This window comes from Lepidochelys kempii, chromosome 5, assembly GCF_965140265.1.
Source record: "Lepidochelys kempii isolate rLepKem1 chromosome 5, rLepKem1.hap2, whole genome shotgun sequence".
NCBI classification, from domain to species: domain Eukaryota; kingdom Metazoa; phylum Chordata; order Testudines; family Cheloniidae; genus Lepidochelys; species Lepidochelys kempii.
In genome coordinates this window covers 116,666,042-116,681,119 of record NC_133260.1, presented here as the reverse complement: position 1 = coordinate 116,681,119, position 15,078 = coordinate 116,666,042, and the positions used below count along the sequence as shown (strand labels likewise).

Genomic DNA, 15,078 nt, shown 5'->3' with positions numbered 1-15,078 from the left:
AAAGTCTTCTTGTAAAACACTGAATGCTTTTTCATTGTTCTCAGATCCAAGGGTTTGGGTCTGTGGTCACCTATGCAAATTGGTGAGGCTTTTTATCCAACATTTCCCAGGAAAGGGGGGGTGCAAGTGTTGGGAGGATTGTTCAGTGTTCTTAAGATCCAAGGGTCTGGGTCTGTAGTCACCTAGGCAAATTGGTGAGGCTTTTTACCAAACCTTGTCCAGGAAGTGGGGTGCAAGGTTTTGGGAAGTATTTTGGGGGGAAGGACGCGTCCAAACAGCTCTTCCCCAGTAACCAGTATTAGTTTGGTGGTGGTAGCGGCCAGTACAAGGTGTAATATTTTGTACCTTGGGGAAGTTTTGACCTAAGCTGGTAAAGATAAGCTTAGGAGGCTTTTCATGCAGGTCCCCACATCTGTACCCTAGAGTTCAGAGTGGGGGAGGAACCGTGACAGATCAAAACAAGAAATAGACCAGATTTGTTTTGTACTCATTTGCCTCCTCCCCCGTCTAGGGGACTCATTCCTCTAGGTCACACTGCAGTCACTCACAGAGAAGGTGCAGCGAGGTAAATCTAGCCATGTATCAATCAGAGGCCAGACTAACCTCCTTGTTCCAATAAGAACAATAATTTAGGTGCACCATTTCTTATTGGAACCCTCCGTGAAGTCCTGCCTGAAATACTCCTTGATGTAAAGCCACCCCCTTTGTTGATTTTAGCTCCCTGAGCCAACCCTGTAAGCGGTGTCGTCAGTCGCCCCTACCTCCGTCAGCGCAACGGCAGACAATCGTTCCGTGCCTTTTTTCTGTGCGGACGCCATACCAAGGCAAGCATGGAGGCTGTTCAGCTCACTTTGGCAATTAGGAGCACATTAAACACCACACACATTATCCAGCAGTATATGCAGCTCCAGAACCTGGCAAAGCGATACCGGGCGAGGAGGTGATGTCAGCGCGGTCACGTGAGTGATCAGGACACAGATTTCTCTGAAAGCATGGGCCCTGCCAATGCATGCATCATGGTGCTAATGGGGCAGGTTCATGCTGTGGAATGCCGATTCTGGGCTCGGGAAACAAGCACAGACTGGTGGGACCGCATAGTGTTGCAGGTCTGGGACGATTCCCAGTGGCTGCGAAACTTTCGCATGCGTAAGGGCACTTTCATGGAACTTTGTGACTTGCTTTCCCCTGCCCTGAAGCGCATGAATACCAAGATCAGAGCAGCCCTCACAGCTGAGAAGCGAGTGGCGATAGCCCTGTGGAAGCTTGCAATGCCAGACAGCTACCGGTCAGTTGGGAATCAATTTGGAGTGGGCAAATCTACTGTTGGGGCTGCTGTGATGCAAGTAGCCCACGCAATCAAAGATCTGCTGATATCAAGGGTAGTGACCCTGGGAAATGTGCAGGTCATAGTGGATGGCTTTGCTGCAATGGGATTCCCTAACTGTGGTGGGGCTATAGACGGAACCCATATCCCTATCTTGGCACCGGAGCACCAAGCCGCCGAGTACATAAACCGCAAGGGGTACTTTTCAATAGTGCTGCAAGCTCTGGTGGATCACAAGGGACGTTTCACCAACATCAACATGGGATGGCCGGAAAGGTACAGACGCTCGCATCTTCAGGAACTCTGGTCTGTTTCAAAAGCTGCAGGAAGGGACTTTATTCCCAGACCAGAAAATAGCTGTTGGGGATGTTAAAACGCCTATATGTATCCTTGGGGACCCAGCCTACCCCTTAATGCCATGGCTCATGAAGCCGTACACAGGCAGCCTGGACAGTAGTCAGGAGCTGTTCAACTACAGGCTGAGCAAGTGCAGAATGGTGGTAGAATGTGCATTTGGACGTTTAAAGGTGCGCTGGTGCAGTTTACTGATTCGCTTAGACCTCAGCGAAACCAATATTCCCACTGTTATTACTGCTTGCTGAGTGCTCCACAATCTCTGTGAGAGTAAGGGGGAGACGTTTATGGCGGGGTGGGAGGTTGAGGCAAATCGCCTGGCTGCTGGTTACGCGCAGCCAGACACCAATGCGGTTAGAAGAGCACAGAAGGGCGCGGTACGCATCAGAGAAGCTTTGAAAACCAGTTTCATGACTGGCCAGGCTACGGTGTGAAAGTTCTGTTTGTTTCTCCTTGATGAAACCCCCTGCCCCTTGGTTCACTCTACTTCCCTGTAAGCTAACCACCCTCCCCTCTTCGCTTCGATCACCGCTTGCAGAGGCAATAAAGTCATTGTTGCTTCACATTCATGCATTCTTTATTCATTCATCACACAGATAGGGGGATGACTACCAAGGTAGCCCAGGAGGGGTAGTGGAGGAGGGAAGGAAAATGCCACACAGCACTTTAAAAGTTTACAACTTTAAAATTTATTGAATGCCAGCCTTCTTTTTTTGGGGCAATCCTCTGTGGCGGAGTGGCTGGTTGGCTGGTGGCCCCCCCACCGCGTTCGTGGGCGTCTGGGTGTGGAGGCTATGGAACTTGGGGAGGAGGGCGGTTGCTTACACAGGGGCTGTAGTGGCAGTCTGTGCTCCAGCTGCCTTTGCTGCAGCTCAACCATACACTGGAGCATACTGGTTTGGTCCTCCAGCAGCCTCAGCATTGAATCCTGCCTCCTCTCATCACGCTGCCGCCACGTTTGAGCTTCAGCCGTGTCTTCAGCCCGCCACTTACTCTCTTCAGCCCGCCACCTCTCCTCCCGGTCATATTGTGCTTTCCTGCACTCTGACATTATTTGCCTCCACGCATTCGTCTGTGCTCTGTCAGTGTGGGAGGACAGCATGAGCTCGGAGAACATTTCATCTCGAGTGCATTTTTTTTTTCTTTCTAATCTTCACTAGCCTTTGGGAAGGAGAAGATCCTGTGATAATTGAAACACATGCAGCTGGTGGAGAAAAAAAAAGGGACAGCGGTATTTAAAAAGACACATTTTATAAAACAGTGGCTACACTCTTTCGGGGTAAACCTTGCTGTTAACATTACATACATAGCACATGTGCTTTCGTTACAAGGTCGCATTTTGCCTCCCCCCACCGCGTGGCTACCCCCTCAACCCTCCCCCCTCCCCGTGGCTAACAGCGGGGAACATTTCTGTTTAGCCACAGGCAAACAGCCCAGCAGGAACGGGCTCCTCTGAGTGTCCCCTGAAGAAAAGCACTCTATTTCAACCAGGTGACCATGAATTATATCTCACACTCCTGAGGATAGCACAGAGAGATAAAGAACGGATGTTGTTTGAACGCCAGCAAACATACACTGCAATGCTTTGTTGTACAATGATTCCCGAGTACGTGTTACTGGCCTGGTGTGGTAAAGTGTCCTACCATGAAGGACGCAATAAGGCTGCCCTCCCCAGAAACCTTTTTCAAAGGCTTTGGGAGTACATCCAGGAGAGCCGTGAATGCCAGGGCAAAGTAATCCTTTCACATGCTTGCTTTTAAACCATGTATAGTATTTTAAAAGGTACACTCACCAGAGGTCCCTCCTCTGCCTGCCGGGTCCAGGAAGCAGCCTTGGGTGGGTTCAGGGGGTACTGGCTCCAGGTCCAGGGTGAGAAACAGTTCCTGGCTGTCGGGAAAACCGGTTTCTCCGCTTGCTTGCTGTGAGCTGTCTACAACCTCATCATCATCATCTTCTTCGTCCCCAAAACCTGCTTCCATGTTGCCTCCATCTCCATTGAAGGAGTCAAACAACACGGCTGGGGTAGTGGTGGCTGAACCCCCTAAAATGGCATGCAGCTCATCATAGAAGCGGCATGTTTGGGGCTCTGAGCCGGAGCGGCCGTTCGCCTCTCTGGTTTTCTGGTAGGCTTGCCTCAGCTCCTTAAGTTTCACGCGGCACTGCTTTGGGTCCCTGTTATGGCCTCTGTCCTTCATGCCCTGCGAGATTTTGACAAAGGTTTTGGCATTTCGACAACTAGAACAGAGTTCTGATAGCACGGATTCCTCTCCCCATACAGCGATCAGATCCCGTACCTCCCGTTCAGTCCATGCTGGAGCTCTTTTGCGATTCTGGGACTCCATCATGGTCACCTCTGCTGATGAGCTCTGCATGGTCACCTGCAGCTTGCCACGCTGGCCAAACAGGAAATGAGATTCAAAAGTTCGTGGTTCTTTTCCTGTCTGCCTGGCCAGTGCATCTGAGTTGAGAGTGCTGTCCAGAGCAATCACAATGGAGCACTCTGGGATAGCTCCCGGAGGCCAATACCGTCGAATTGTGTCCACAATACCCCAAATTCGAGCCGGCAAGGCCGATTTAAGCGCTAATCCACTTGTCAGGGGCGGAGTAAGGAAATCGATTTTAAGAGCCCTTTAAGTCGAAATAAAGGGCTTCATCATGTGGACGGGTGCAGGTTTACATTGATTTAACGCTGCTAAATTCAACCTAAAGTCCTAGTGTAGACCAGGGCATAGAATTATAGGCCTGGAAGGGACCTTGAGAAGTCATCTAGTCCAGTCCCCTGCAGGACTAAGTATTATTTAGACCATTCCTGACAGGTGTTTGTCTCACCTGCTCTTAAAAATCTCCAATGATGGAGATTCCACAACCTCCCTAGGCAATTTATTCCAGTGTTTAACCAACCTAACAGGAAGTTTTTCCTAATGTCCAACCTAAACTTCCCTTGCTGCACTTTAAGCCCATAGTGCTGCTTGTCCTAGTCTCAGAGGTTAAGAAGAAATTTTATTCTCCCTCCTCCTTGTAACAACCTTGTATGTACTTGAAAACTGTTATCATGTCCCCTCTGTGTTCTCTTTTTCAGGCTAAACAAACCCAACTTTTTCAATCTTCCCTCATAATTCATGTTTTCTAGACCTTTAATAATTTTTGTTGCTCTTCTCTGGACTTTCTCCAATTTGTCCACATCTTTCCTGTAACGTGGTGCCGAGAAATGGACACAATACTCCAGTTGAGGCCTAATCAGCACGGAGTAGAGCAGAAGAATTACATCTCATGTCTTGCTTACAATACTCCTGTTAATACATCCCAGAATGATGTTTGCTTTTTTTGCAACAGTTTTATACTGTTGACTCATATTTAGCTTGTGGTCCACTATGACCACCAGATCCCTTTCCACAGTACTCCTTTCTAGGCAGTCATTTCCCATTTTGTATGTGTGCAACGGATTGTTTCTTCCTAAATGGAGTACTTTGCATTTGTCCTTATTGAATTTCATCCTATTTACTTCAGACCATTTCTCCAGTTTGTCCAGATCATTTTGAATTTTAATCCTATCCTCCAAAGCACTTGCAACTCCTCCCAGCTTGGTATTGACCCCAAACTTTATAAGTGTACTCTCTCTACCATTATCTGAATCATTGATAAAGATATTGAACAGAACCCCACCCATTATGTCCATCCAGCATGACTCTGAATCATTGATAACTACTCTCTGGGAACGGTTTTCCAGCCAGTTTTGCACTCACCTTATAGTAGCTCCATCTAGGTTGCATTTCCCTAGTTTGTTTATGAGACAGTCATGCAAGACAGTATCAAAAGCTTTACGAAAGTCAAGATATACCATGTCTATCGCTTCCCCCCATCCACAAGGCTTGTCACCCTGTCAAAGAAAGGTATCAGGTTGGTTTGACAAGATTTGTTCTTGACAAATCAATGCTGATTGTTACTTATCACGTTATCGTCTAGATGTTGGCAAATCGATTGTTTAATTACTTGCTCCATTATCTTTCTGGGTACAGAAGTTAAGCTGACTGGTCTGTAGTTCCCGGGATTGTCCTTATTTCCCTTTTTATAGATTGGCGCTATATTTGCCCTTTTCCAGCCTACTGGGATCTCTCCCGTCTTCCCTGACTTTTCAAAGATAATGGCTAATGGCTCAGATATCTCCTCAGTCAGCTCCTTGAGTATTCTAGGATGCATTTCATCAGGCCCTGGTGACTTGAAGACATCTAATTTGTCTAAGTAATTTTTAACTTGTTCTTTCCTTATTTTAGCCTTTGACCCTACCTCATTTTCAATGGCATTCGCTATGTTAGACGTCCAATCGCTACCAACCTTCTTGGTGAAAATTGAAACAAAGTCATTAAGCACCTCTGCCATTTCCACATTTTCTGTAATTTTTCCCTCCTCATTGAGTAACGGGCCTACTTTGTCCTTGGTCTTCCTCTTGCTTCTAATGTATTTGTAGAATGTTTTCTTGTTGCCCTTCACATCTCTAGCTAGTTTGATTTTGTTTTGTGCCTTGGCCTTTCTAATTTTGTCCCTACACACTTGTGTTGTTTGTTTATATTCAGCCTTTGTAATTTGACCTAATTTCCACTTTTTGTAGGACTCTCTTTTTTGATTTTTAGATCATTGAAGATCTCCTGGTTAAGCCAGAGTGGCCTCTTACCATGCTTCCTGTCTTTCCTACGCAGTGGTATAATTTGCTCTTGTGCCCTTAATAAGGTCTCTTTGAAAAACTACCAACTATTTTCAATTATTTTTCCCCCTAAACTTGCTTTCCATGGGAACTTACCACCAACTCCCTGAGTTTGCTAAAGTCTGCCTTCATGAAATCCATTATCTTTATTTTGCTGTTCTCCCTCCTACCATTGCTTAGAATCATGAGCTCTGTCATTTCATGATCACTTTCACCCAGGCTGCCTTCCACTTTCAAATTCTCAACCAGGTCCTCCCTGTTTGTCAAAATCAAATCTAGAACAACCTCTCCTCTAGTAGCTTTCTCCACCTTCTGAAATAAAAAATTGTCTCCACTACATTCCAAGAACTTGTTGGATAATTTGTGCCCTGCTGTGTATTTTCCCAACAGATGTCTGGGTAGTTGAAGTCCCCCCATCACCACCAAGTCCTGTGCTTTGGATCAGTTTGTTAGTTGTTTAAACAAAGCCTCATCCACCTCTTCTTCCTGGTTAGGTGATCTGTAGTAGATCCCTACTATGACATCACCATTATTTTTTTTAATCCCTTTTATCCTTACCCAGAGACTTTCGACAAGTCTGTCTCTTATTTCCATCTCAACCTCAGTCCAAGTATATACATTGTAAATATATAAGGCAACACCTCCTCCCTTTTTTCCCTGCCTGTCCTTCCTGAGCAAGCTGTACCCTCCTATACCAATATTCCAGTCATGCATATTATCCCACCAAGTCTCTGTGATGCCAACTATATCATAGTTGTGTTTATTTACTAGCATTTCAAGTTCTTTCTGCTTATTCCCCATACTTCTCGCATTAGTATACGGACATCTAAGATACTGACTTGATTTCCTCGCCCAATTCTATTTTCTCTCCTTTATCCCTGCTATAACAACCCATGCTCCTCCCAAATTCCAACCCTTCTCCCACGTCTCCATGTTTTTGACTTATCTGTGGGCTTTGGTCACCTGCCCCATTCAAACCTAGTTTAAAGCCCTCTTCACTAGGTTAGCCAGTCTGTATCCAGATATGCTCTTCCCCTTCCTCACTAGGTGGACCCCATCTCTGCTTAGCAGTCCTTCCTGGAACAGCATCTCATGGTCAAGGAAGCCAAAGCCCTCCTGGCGACACCATCTTCGCAGCCAGGCATTCACCTCCAGAATGCATTTGTGTCTGCCTGTCCCCCTACCCTTGACTGGAAGGGCTGAAGAGACCACCACCTGCACTCACAACTTTTACTCCCAGAGCCCTGTAGTCACTTATTGGGGTGGTGGCTGCGATCCTTCCAGCCTCGGGGTGCATGGCTTCTCCTCCGCCACCTTTTGGGGTCATTCCTCGTAGCTCGTTGCCAGGGCAGCATATCGGTTTTCCATCACCATGGTGGGTGGGTTGGGAGTAAGGGTGGAGCACTGCCTGCTGCCAGAAATAACCAGCAGCCAGTGTCCTCCCTGTGACAGAGCCATATCTTCCTCCCCTAGTGGTGTAACAGCAGTCGTCTCTTGCTGGATAGCTCTCTCAGCCTTGGATGTCTCCATATGAATACTCTTGAGGAATTCCTCGTGGGCATGGTTGCTCCTCAGCCTAGCTATCACCTCCTGTACCTCTCCCACCTGCTTCCTGAGAGATTCCACCAGCAGGCACCTTTCATATTGGATGGTCCCCCCAGCCTGGCTTTCTGTGAGTGGGAAATGCAGGCCACAGTCTCCGCAAATTCACACCAGGATCTGGGTAGAGGCATCCGTGGTTAGGCTGTCTGTCTGGATAGAGGAGCAGTGTTGGCACTGGCAATGCAGCCCTTCCTAACCATAGCAATTCTAGTATGACTCTCTCTCAAACTCCCCTCTTTGCAGTCCTCTGTTCGCTAGCTCCCCTTGCAGTGCAAGGATGTGCCAGAAGCAGCACAAGGGTGTGCCAGGGTTGCTTAGCTGGTCTCGCTGACAAATTGGCAGGATGCCAATCTCTGACTATTTTTGTTTTCTTTATGGCTATAAATCCTCCATTACGGAGAGGATACCTCACACACCAGATTGCTGTCTGTCGAGGTCTCTGTTGGTATCTTGTGGTGTCAGAAAAGGCGGGGAGGGTATTTCCTTTCTCCTCCTACCCAGTTGGCAAAGGCCTGGGAGATAATTTTCAGAAGAATGTAGATTTAGTGCTTTGCACATGCAATCTAGCAAAATTTTCGTGTGTATGTCTTGAGGAAAACAGTGGAGCAGCATAATCCCCTAAAGAGAATTCATTAGAAGTTAATGGTACAAGAGTTTTGTAGTTTTATGCATATTTGAAGTCTGTTACTGTATTTCAATAACACACTGCATGAAATGCCCCCTCTCTAGAGATTTATTCGTAAAGCCCTTACATGTTACTCAAGAAAAAATCCCATTAAACTGGCTACTAACCACCAGATCACCTATCACTATGCTTCATTTACTTATGATGATAATCCCTGGGCACACGTTCATAGAATGCAGTTATGGAAGGAATAATTTCTCCCTCAGACAGGCTAACTATGAAAACCATAAATGGTGTCCTGTCAGACCTATTCAGAAAACACACCACAAACTCTTGGGGACCAATATGCGTAGCATTCTCTTGTGGAGAAGTCCTACAGAGTTTTCTAGAAAGTGACAATCTTTTCATAGATTTTTTTTTTAAACCACAGTAAAGAATTTAATAGAAAAGTAAGACTGTGCTATAGAGTTACACAGAATGGTTCAAAAGAGCAATATAAAGGATGTCATTCTCCATTTATCGTACACATTTTAAGAATTATTTCTATACAGTCTTATAGGTTTCACCTCATTAGATCCTAAAGGATATGTAAAATGATTAGGTTCACTAATTAAAAATAATACTAATAATACTAATTTAATTAAAAATTAAAGTGCAGCAAATACTGCTAATAAATACTTGTAATCTGTAGACACAGAAAGGAGAGCATGGATTTATCATTAAGGTTTTGTATAGATACTGTGTGTTGTTTATGAACAATTAGACACCACATTCTAAACTAAGATACAATATTACTCTTGGTTATATTTTAAATAAAGGAGACATGATCACTGTAAAATTAAGCACAACTGAAAGGTATGTTCCCAAATTATGGATGCAGTAAGAGCCTGGGAATGTATTATACATGACACATTTCGTTCCCCTTTTGCTAGTGACTAGTGATTTTGAGTGCCCAACTTGAGACATTTTAAAGTGGCCAGGTGTTCAGTGCATGCTGAAGATCAGGCCCCTTTAAGGGTTTTCACAATGGGTACTAAAAATTGGAGGCACCCAAAATACCTAGTCACCTTTGAAAATTTTGGCTGATACGTTTTGGAAACTTGCTTTTTAGCTCCCCAAAAATATGCTTCCCATGGTTTTGAGCGTGATGATAAAACAGTAGCAAATTGACAAGGCCCGAACTGGGCTTAACACTAACATACCTTTCCATGTCTTTAGGAACATGAGGTCTTCTGGGCTTTCAAGAGGAAGAGCTGGTGGACTGCATAGACATTGACAACAATTTGTGTGACGAGAGTGGGACCTGCGACAGGAAAGTCTTCGCTTTGGATATATACGTTAAATCTTCGCCAATTGCTAGAGGGCAGAAAATTACCAGACATGTCCATAGCCCTCAAGCAAGTTTTTAATAAGGACAAGACCTTCCGTCCCAAACGCAAATTTGAACCTGGGACCCAGAGGTTTGAGCTCCATAAACGAGCACAGGCCTCACTGAACTCGGGAGTGGACCTGAAAGCAGCTGTGCAGCTGCCCAATGGAGAAGACCTAAATGACTGGGTGGCAGTTCACGTGGTTGACTTTTTCAACAGGATCAACCTGATCTATGGAACTATCTGTGAGTTCTGCACAGAGAGGACCTGCCCGGTGATGTCTGGGGGCCCTAAGTATGAGTACCGGTGGCAGGATGACTTGAAGTACAAGAAGCCCACTGCATTGCCAGCACCCCAGTATATGAACCTTCTCATGGACTGGATCGAGGTGCAGATCAACAATGAGGACATATTCCCTACTAGTGTGGGTGAGTCCAAGCAAAGCCTAGAGCCACAAACCGTATTTCACTCTGTGTGCCTGGAATGCTCCATTTCTTTTCCTAATAGTAATGGCTCTTGAACTCAGAGTGTTAGGCCCTGGAGTGCTGCTGGGGAGATGTCAGACGTTCCACAGGAGTAGCATGTCAAAATATGAAATGATTGCTTGCTTTAAAAAAAAAAAAATCTTTTCAGCCCAGCCACTAATCCCTGGTAAGCCACTTAGCTTAATTATTTAGGGATGGCAACAGCAAGGGCAACAATACTATAGTAGCCTATCTGAGGCCAATCAGCTCTGAACCTTCACTCCCTTGCATCTTAAGTAGCCATTGACACCTATACAAAGTGAGCATAAAAACCTACCCACGATGGTGGCATTTTACATCCACTTCTCTAATGGCTGTGCATAATGCAAGGCAGTGGAGAATCAGGATCACAGTGTGGACTGTTATCCATGGTCCCTTTGCCCCCTCTCCTGTCCCCCCATGAAAAGACGAAGAGGGGGGAAAGTGAGCAACTATCCTCTGGAGGAAAAAAAATCCAAATCTTGTCTGTGCCCAAGTCTTTATGATGGCTACTGATGCTGCTAACTGTGGATGCGACATTTTTCCTTAGTCACTTTTCAAGGTAGAACTGCACTTTAGAGAAAGTTTGATTTAACAATTTATTTTTATTATTTCTAACTTCTTGCAAATCTCAAAGCTGTGTGATTATCCTAAGGGATAAGGGAACGTCGTGTTTATCAGCACGAGGTTCAGAAAAGATCTGGCTTAAGTGAGGTAAGGAGTAGCAAGGGGAGGGCAATACTGAAATCAAGTGGTTAGAAGATTACGCAGGCTGGCTTAGTTTAGAAGGGTTTGTTGGGAGGTGAGAGCATGTAGCAAGATTGCAAATATCAGTAAGCTCTGCTGACCTTTAGATTGCTTACTGCCCAGCTCTGATCATCATGTGGGTGGGCAGACTTGTTGTGGGTTTGTGTTCCAGAGACTTGTCCCTCTTCCTTTCCTCTCATTGCATATCGGTATGAAAGGTGGTGGTTACAGGCTGTAACTTAAACTCCTCCAGTTTATCGCACAGCAGGAAGAAGGCAGGTTTCAAAGGAAGCTGTGACTCATTTTATGGGCAGTGGGAAGTGGTTTAGATTTCTCCAGGTCTCCTTGATTTTTGAACTTTCACTGAAATGTATGTGGGCTTTGTTGTACCGTTGTTGTGTGATGGCTCGTTCCAGTGTTTCACTTCCCTTTGGTAATATCAGTGATTTTGTTTATATGTGCAGAAAATATTTATGGTCAATTCTGTGGCTTTGGGAGAGGCAGATAACATGTTGACAGCTTTTATTGAACCAAGAAATAATCTATAATACCCAAACTTTCAGTGCTAATAATCCCCTTCTTTGGAAGAAGTGACCGGAGGAACACTGCAGGAAGCCAGCAGAACCCCAAACTCGGGTCTCAGCCTTCTGGTTCATCTGTAAAATAGCTTTGCATTCTATAATACTTGAGCCAAACACTTCTGGGCCTGGCATGACTGTTCTCCTCTCTGGTCAAAGTGCACATATGCTGTGAGAACACGGATGCAACAGCAGAGGTTGTGAAAACTCATGCCTGAGACCAGAGGGTCCCACTCCCATGTATGCCTTCTTTCACCCCAACCAGGCCAGCCAGGTTCATATGCTGCCCTAATTGTTGCCCTTACCCTGCGGGAGTGGAAATACAGCTGGATCCTTGCTTCTCTTCTCTGTACTCTTGCACCAGTTCCAAGGCAAGGTGAGACTTATTATCACTAAGTTTCACTTAATTTCCCTGCTGTGGGGGCACACTGTGCTGGGACTGGAGCACCCATGGGACCAGGGCAGTGGCAACCAATGGCAGATTGAGAGGAGAAAAGAGGCAAAAGAAGGTCAGTAATAATATTTTGTATGTTCAAAGAGCTGTGCAATTACTGGCTAATTAATTTTCATAGCATCCCTGTGAGATAGGCAGATAGGTATTGTCCACGCTTCAGAAGTAAGGATGGTGGAATGAGGCTGACATCACTGTGCTTGTGCAGCTTAGAACTTTTATCAATAACATGAGCTGGGGGACCTGACCTGCCTCTTGCCCCATAGCACTGGGCATGGAATTTCAGGTAACGGTGGAGCACCTCCATGCTACCTGGATCTTGTTAATTTGGCCAGGAATGCAGATCACTTGTGGGGTGAGTTATAAGGGGACACAGTACCAATTCCCAGACTAATTTCCATCACTCGTTCACATAGTTGACTCTCTTCTGCTCCTACACGTCGTTTACACACCTCTGAGACGTAGGCACTTCAGGAGGAGATTTTATGGATACCCTAATGAAGCATTATTGCATAATAATGCCTTTTTCTTAGCTTACCAGAAACATCTCCTGCTCTGAGTACATCTGTACACGAGTACCAAGCAGTATCTATTGCAGGCACTAGTTTCTGTTTTGGATTGGTTGTGAAGGCTCAGATTTTGGATGCCCAACTTGAGTGACGTTAGGTGCTGACATTTAGAGATGTGCAGCACCAGTTGACTTGGGCTAGAGTTATGGGTGCTTGCCACCTCTGCAAATCAGGCCCTACGCATCCCAAGTTAGGTACCCCAGGTTCGTAGCCCACTGAAAGTTTGGACCTAAATGTTGCCGTGAGAGTCAGTTTCCCCTTAGAGGTTAGAGTGGATGCCCGGGCATCAGAACTTCTAGGTTACATTCTAGGATCAAATAGTGACTCCCTGGGAAACTTTGAGCAAGTTATATAACTTTTCTGTGCTTCAATTTCTGCATATGTAAAATGGAGATAATTGCCACCCAATGATTAACGTGTTGCTTGGAAAGCTCTTAGAATAATACCTGTGCTTAGCTGGCACATTCCATCCATGTTCCACCTTTCACTGTCCCCACTGCACGAGACAGAAGCTTTGGGACTGTGGTGTGCCAGGGTTGCTGCCAGGGCTGGCCCTGGACCAAATTGTGCCCCAGGCAAGAAGTGTGTTTGGCACCTCCTCGCTCCATTTGTTAAACTTTTTAATACCTTGCAGCACCCTGGGCGGGTCGTCTGACCCTAAATCTGGCCCTGGTTGCTGCTGTCTGAGTCACAGCTCCCTTAAGGGATCTGTGCACGTTCTCCTTTCTATTATTTCGATTCTCCTTATTTTCATTCAGAAAAATTAATCACAGTGAAATGGCAAATGCTCGTTCTTTGAAGCAACTGAATTTGATTACAAACTGGTATCTGACCAAAAGAGGTTTATCTTGTGCCGTGCACTGTTGTTGCTACCACAGTCGTTCTAAAGCACAGCGAGCATTATTTTACCTCTTTTTAGGCTGTCTTTATGCTGCAGCTACTTCTGTGATCAAAAAAAGGTCTGCAGAAAGAAACTCTGCATCATAAAAGTCTGGTTATTAATGGAAGGATTAATTTACTGCTGTGCATCTCTGCAGTGAGTCCCCCATAGATTCCTTTAAAAAAAAAGTTTGTGTCCTTTTTACAGGATTTGAGCTGCCGTTTCCATTAGCAAATGAATTTACTTAAGGGAATTCAGGGAGGAATTTGTAATGGCAATCCACAGAAACTGTGCACATTTCCAAAACTAATCCTATTAAATAACGCCCTCTTTAATTGTATGTACATCACGCAGACTATTTAGAGTAGGATTTCCATAATTGCTATTAAACACAGCTTTTACTGATGAGCTACTTGAAGGGGTCGAAAAATAGTTTCAGAAGGGCCAATCGTATTGGGTTTCTTTTTGTTTTGGTTTTGGGGGGTTTTTGTTTTCCTTTCCTTTCCTTTGTGGTTAAAAAACTGTAACTAGGAACTGGGTGAGTTAAAATGAGATTTACCAATTTATAACATGGACATCTGTATATATTTACACTGTACTCTCATCCCTGGGCCCCCTATCAGGGTCAGTCTGTGTGTTTCCTGTGGTCTATGGCCATTTCCTTTTGTGCTTTCTGCAGTCGTTCTGAGCAGTTCATTTGCTGATCTCCGTCTCTCTCACTCCCTCCTGCTAGCATCTGCTGTTGCTAACACACAGGAATGACTGGAGGATGAGAGCAGGACCTGGTATGGGAATTGAGGTGCTGATAGCAGAGTGGTGAGTGGCTAAGCAAACCACTTGCTGAAGATAGGCGCACTTCTTTCTGACAGTGTAAAGCCTTAAAGGGTCTCTTGTGCTGATAGCCTCTTGCTGTGGGGAGTGGTTTCCTTAATTTTTCCCCACTGTTCTCAGTTTGAATTTTTGTGAAGTGAGATTATAGCATGTCCGAGGCTAACAGTTCTAGAGACTGAAATTATATAGCCACAAACTTCAAGCTCCCTGCATTCCCCTAGTCATATGCCTCAATCCTGGTTTATAGGATTTATATCTGTAGTGTGAAAGATGGTTCAGTCTCCACGCCAACTCGAGGCTACTGTGTTGAGGCCATCAACCCTGGTTTTGTTGGCGGGGGTGTTTTTTTTTTTTTTTTTGTAATTAATTTTTTAATGATTTTCCTAAAAAAAGCAGACAACAAAAGGTACAAAAAGCTAAATGGCTTTCAACTTGAATACTTTTCCAAATACCACACATTGCATGGGATTGCCAGCAGAATTATAGAATGATGCAATTTTACAACTTGTCAAAGCTGCAAGGCCAAGCAACATAAAGCCAGACAC

The 15,078-nt window shown here is 45.2% G+C and overlaps 1 protein-coding gene across 2 annotated transcripts in view; it reads left to right on the top strand.

Moving 5' to 3' along the window:
* The window catches only part of MOB3B (MOB kinase activator 3B), a 158,302-nt gene that overhangs the window by 51,894 nt on the left and 91,330 nt on the right, over nucleotides 1-15,078 (top strand). For both annotated transcript variants that reach the window (XM_073345567.1, XM_073345566.1), the window contains exon 2: nucleotides 9,823-10,402. In XM_073345567.1, the coding sequence (XP_073201668.1) occupies nucleotides 9,985-10,402 (418 nt within the window). In that variant the 5' untranslated portion in view covers nucleotides 9,823-9,984. The remainder of the gene's footprint in view (nucleotides 1-9,822; nucleotides 10,403-15,078) is intronic.